Consider the following 5,336-nt stretch of genomic DNA (forward strand, 5'->3'; position numbering starts at 1 on the left):
TATATATATATATATATATATATATTCCTGCTGACTAGTTCTTCCATTATTTCTAACTATTGTGTTTATGGCCTTACTGATATGTAAATGCTTCCAAGAGTACTGGCTTTGGTGTATTGCTAGGTTTACTTTGTGAAATAGAAATCTATAGGCACAATATGGGAGAACTAGATGTAAACTGGTACAAAATATATAACAAACATTTGTGGTGTCTTTTGGAAATATAATTTGGAAAATGTGACAACATACCTCTTTCATGGTTCTCAACCTGATGAATTGATTGTAGTAAAGTTAGCACTTCTCGAGCTGTATCTTCCAGGTCATTCACAGCTTCTCTGATTTTCTGTAGAAAGCAATAACACAAATTTCAATTGAGCAAGGCCTTTTCTCAAAAATTTCATGGAGTTGATATTGAAACATTATACACATTTTTCATTTTCATTTTTTGCTTTCATAAAGGGGGAAGAGTAGGATTTGTAACCCCATTTTAGAGTCTCTTACACTGGAAGGAAGAAGGGGATAAGTTATAAAATAACTTGAGACCTGGTTGGAATGCTTGCAACAGAATGGAATCTGCTAAAGATACTCGAAGACCAGGCGATCGTTTTAAACCAGATGATAGGTTACCAGCCAAGAGAAAGAGACCCTATGGTGAGTTTCCAGTTTCTGTTTACAAAATTTCACTCAAAAGATATAGGCTGACCCAAGCCTGTGGTAAAAGATACTTTGCCAAATACCAACACAGTGGAATCAAATCCAGAACCATGCATTTATAAAGTAAACTACACAAACAAATGACTACTCTGCCAATCTAAATATTAACTGTATAGTTGTACATTATTGAAAGATATTGCTTCTCTTTCTCTTCTTCCTCTTTACCAGAAGGACTCTCACAATCATATGCATTGCTTGGGCATCTTTGCTTGTGTCAGTCTTCCCATCATTTGTAAGGAAGATCTTGAGGTTCCTCCACAGTTTTTCATGTATTTTCAACTTCCTCTTCTGCACTCAACTAGCTACTTGTTCTTTCTCTATCATTCGCCATCTTTTCAAAATTGTTCTGTTATACAGTCTGTTTCTGACAGCATTGATAAGGTTCTCTTGTTTCATAACTCTGCGAATATATTCATCTTTGGTGATTTTAATATTCACCATGAAGAGTAGCTTAGGTTTTCTCACAGCACTAGTGCATCTGGCATTGAAAAGTATAATTTTGCACTTTCTCAATCACTCACACAACTCGTTCACTTTCCCACTTGCACTCCTGATTGTGATGACCAATCTTCCTCCTTCCTTGATCTCTTTTTGGCATCAAATCCTGATATCTGTAAGGCTTATCAAGATTCTCCACTCGGAGGATCTGATCATGTTGTTGTTTCACTGAATTGTTTTGCTGCCAAAGAGTCCCCGATTCAGTGTACTCTATTCAACTATGATCCTGGTGACTGAGATAAATTTCGTGACTTTCTTCATGACATTCCTTGGACCAATATGTTTGCTAAACCTGCTGAGGCCTGTGCTGGGGAAGTTACTACTTGGATTTCCGCTGGTAATAACACCTCCATACCATCTCACAAATACCAGCTGAAACTGCATTCCTCACCTTAGTTTTCTCCTGCTTGTGCTGCTGCTATCGCCCATCGTAATCATTTTTTCCACCAGTTTCAGCGAGATAATTCTGCAGTGAATAAACTCACCAATGCTCACAATCACTGTAGGGCTGTCATTCATAATGCTAAATCAGACTACGAGCAGTGCATTCATAATCGTATATCATCCTAGAAAGTAGGCTCTCATGACTTCTGGAGAATTATTAAAAGTGTTAGAGGTAACAATAAGTCTTCTATTCCTTCTATATTCAACGGACCTGAAGTCTTGACAACATCTAATGATAAAGTAGAGCTCTTTGCTCAACTGTTTAGTTCTCACTTTATTCTTGACAACTCTGGTCATCTACTTCCTGATGTTTTTCTCAAAACTGATAAACTGTTACACAGTTGTCATATTACTTTTGCTAAGGTTGCAGCCATTGTGGCACAGTTGGATCCATGAAAAGCAACTGGACCTGATGGTATTTCAGTCATTGTTCTTCAGAAGTGCTCTCCTGAGTTGTCTTCTGTCTTATCTAGGCTCTGCTGAAAGTGTATCTCAGAATCTTGTTTTCCTTCTTTGTGGAAATTCCCAACTGTTGTTCCTGTCGTTAAGAATTATGGTGATTGATCTAATCGTCATAATTATAGGCCAATTAGTCTACTACCAATCATCAATAAGGTTTTTGAGTCCTTGATTAATGTCTCTCTTGTAAAATATCTTGACTCAAATTGTTTATTCTCAATATGGTCTACTGCTGATCTTCTCACTGTTATATCCAAGCGTGTTTATCGTACTTTGAATGTACCTGGTCAAGCTAGGGCAGTAGCTTTTAATATCTCTAAGGCATATGATAGAGTTTGGCATGCTGGGCTTCTATGGAAGCTCCAATCTTTTGATGTGTCAGGTTTCATGCTGAACATCATCTCCTCTTTCCTTTATAACCGTAGGATCAAGGTAGTCCTTGATGGTCAATCTTCATCTAGTTAATTTATTAATGTTGGGGTTACTCAAGGATCTGTCCTGGGCCCAACTCTCTTTTTTTTATCAATGATCTGCCTGATCATATCACTTGTCAGCTAGTAACCTATGCTGATAACTCTACTTTGTACCCTTGTTTGGACAAATCTGACAACTTGTCTGATAAGGTTGAGATCACTGCTAACCTTGAGAATGCTCTTCGATTTATTGTTGAGTGGGGTAGGAAATGGCTTGTAACAGTTAATCCATTGTAATCTAAACTTCTGTCTAAACATCCTTTCTTGCCATCGGTTTCGATGGTTGGTATTGACTTACCCGAGAGTCATTCTCTTCGTCTCCTAAGAGTGACTTTCTGTAATGATTTTTCATGGATTACTTACATTGAATCTACTGCCAGATCAGCTGCAATGAAGGTAGGCCCACTCCTTTGCTCAAGGAGTTATCTCACTCCTGAGACTATGCTTTACCTTTATAAGTCCACCATTCACCCCTGCATTGAGTACTGTTGTCACATATGGGCAGGTGCTCCTGCGGATTGTTTAACTCTGTTGGACTGCATTCAACACTGTATTTGTAATGCTATTGGTCCTGATCTATCTTCTAAATTGGATTCCCTCTCTCATCGTCATCGGGTGGCTTTCTTGTCTCATTTCTAGAAGTATTTTCATGGACATTGTTCAGCTGAGTTCTTTTCTCTGGTTCCTCCTTTAAGAACTTATCAGCAATCAACGAGACCTGCATCCAGTTCTCATCAATATACTGTGCAACCTCCTAAGTGTTGTAAAGCACTTTACAGTACCAGTTTCTTCCTTCGCACCTCCGAACTTTGGAAATCCCTTCCACAGTTTTGTTTCCCTCTTCAATATGACCTCTAGTTTTTAAGTGTAATGTACATCATCACCTACTGACTTCTGTCTAGCATCCATTTTATTCTACTAGCTCTTACATTTTCAGTGGTCTAATGACCTTGTAACGAGTGAACGCTTTAAAAAAAAAAACAAGTTCCACAAAGAAGGCTTTTAGCTTTTTTTCAAAGACTTGAAGATTCCTTATCAGCTAGTGGTAATATACTTCATATTTAGGAAACATACTTTTTTATTTATCTTTACCTATGACTTTTTTACAAAGTGAAATTGGGTAAATTTCCACTAACAAATATTAATACAAAGAGATATTTTTTTAAGTACATGAGCTCTTTCATGAATAAAAAATGAAGGCTGATCAATGTGGATGATACTATTGTTATCAGTTTTATTCTTTTACTTGTTTCAGTGGCCTTGCTAGGGCACCACCTTGAGGGCTTAGCCAAACAGGGTGACACCAGTGCTTATTTTTGATTGTCTAATGTACTGAAAATGTTCACACCTAAAAGAAATATGACAAAGACTCGTTAACTACTTCAATTCTTTTTGCTTCATCCGAACTGCTGAGGTAATGCAAAAAATGTCCCCCCAAATTTAAGATTTGATTTAAAACACAAAGATTAAGATTCCTATCATTGTTGTTTTTGCTGAGAATGAAATAGAGTAAAATTAAAATAGGTCCAAGATAAACTAGTATAGAGCCAAAAGAGAAAGATTCATCATCATCGTCATTTAAAGTCTGCTTTCTATGCTAGCATGGGTTGGATGGTTTGACTAAGGATTGACAAGCCAGAAGGCTGTACCAGACTCCAATCTGATCAGGCAAAGTTTCTACAACTGGATGCCCTTCCTAATGCCAATCACTCCAAGAGTGTAGTGGGTGCTTTTTACTTGTCACTGGCATGAGGGCCAGTCAAGCGGTACTGGCATTGACCATGCTTGAATGGTGCTTTTTTACATGCCACCGGCACAGGAGCCAGTCAGGCGGCACTGGCAACGACCACATTTAAATGATGCTTTTTACATGCCACTGGCACGGGAGCCAGTCAGGCAGCACTGGCATCGACCACACTTGAATGGTGCTTTTTATGTACCACCAGCATAGGTGCCAGTCAGATGGTACTGGCATCGGCCACGACAATGATTTCACTTGACTCAACAGGCCTTCACAAGCACAGTTTATTACCCAATGATTGCAGGGTACTCTTAAATGGGCCGGTTATGCTGCACTGACATAGGCTACAGTTACGGTCTCACTTGGCTTGCCGGGTCTTCTCAAGCACAGCATCTCTCCAAAGGTCTTGGTCACTCATCGTCACCTCCATGAGACTTAAGGTCTTCCTGGGTCTACCTCTTCCACAGGTTCCCTCTACTGCTAGGGTGTGACACTTATTCACACAATTATCCTCATCCATACACAACACATGACCATACCAGCACAGTCATCTCTCTTGCACACCACATCTGATGTTTCTTAAATCCAACTTTTCTCTCAGGGTGCATACACTCTGTCGTGTATGCACACTGACATTACACATCCAGCGGAGCATACTAGCTTCATTCCTTGCAAGCTTACGCATGTCCTCAGCAGTCATGGCCCATGTTTCACTGCCATGTAGCATGGCAGTTCGCACACATGCATCATACAGTCTACCTTTTACTCTGAGTGAGAGGCCCTTTGACAGCAGAGGTAGGAGCTTTCTGAATTTTGCCCAGGCTATTCTTATTCTAGCAGCTACACTCTCAGAGCATCCACCTCCACTACTGACTTGATCACCTAGGTAACAGAATCTATCAACTACAATGAATAATAATGTAAAAAAGTAAAGAATAAAGTAAAGTCAAATAAAATAATATGTAGTGTTGTAAATACTCTGGGGTCTTGAATAATCCCCCCCCCCC

At 39.2% G+C, this 5,336-nt stretch overlaps 1 protein-coding gene across 3 annotated transcripts in view; it reads right to left on the minus strand.

Annotated features, from left to right (window-relative positions):
• Positions 1-5,336, minus strand: part of LOC106869460 (translin) — a 48,167-nt gene that overhangs the window by 36,968 nt on the left and 5,863 nt on the right. For all 3 annotated transcript variants that reach the window (XR_008264421.1, XM_052968745.1, XM_052968746.1), the window contains one exon: positions 250-343. Coding sequence is in view for 2 of the 3 variants with exons in the window: in XM_052968745.1 (XP_052824705.1) it covers positions 250-343 (94 nt within the window). In the remaining variant the exon portion in view is untranslated. The remainder of the gene's footprint in view (positions 1-249; positions 344-5,336) is intronic.

This window comes from Octopus bimaculoides, chromosome 6, assembly GCF_001194135.2.
Source record: "Octopus bimaculoides isolate UCB-OBI-ISO-001 chromosome 6, ASM119413v2, whole genome shotgun sequence".
Taxonomy (NCBI): Eukaryota; Metazoa; Mollusca; class Cephalopoda; order Octopoda; family Octopodidae; genus Octopus; species Octopus bimaculoides.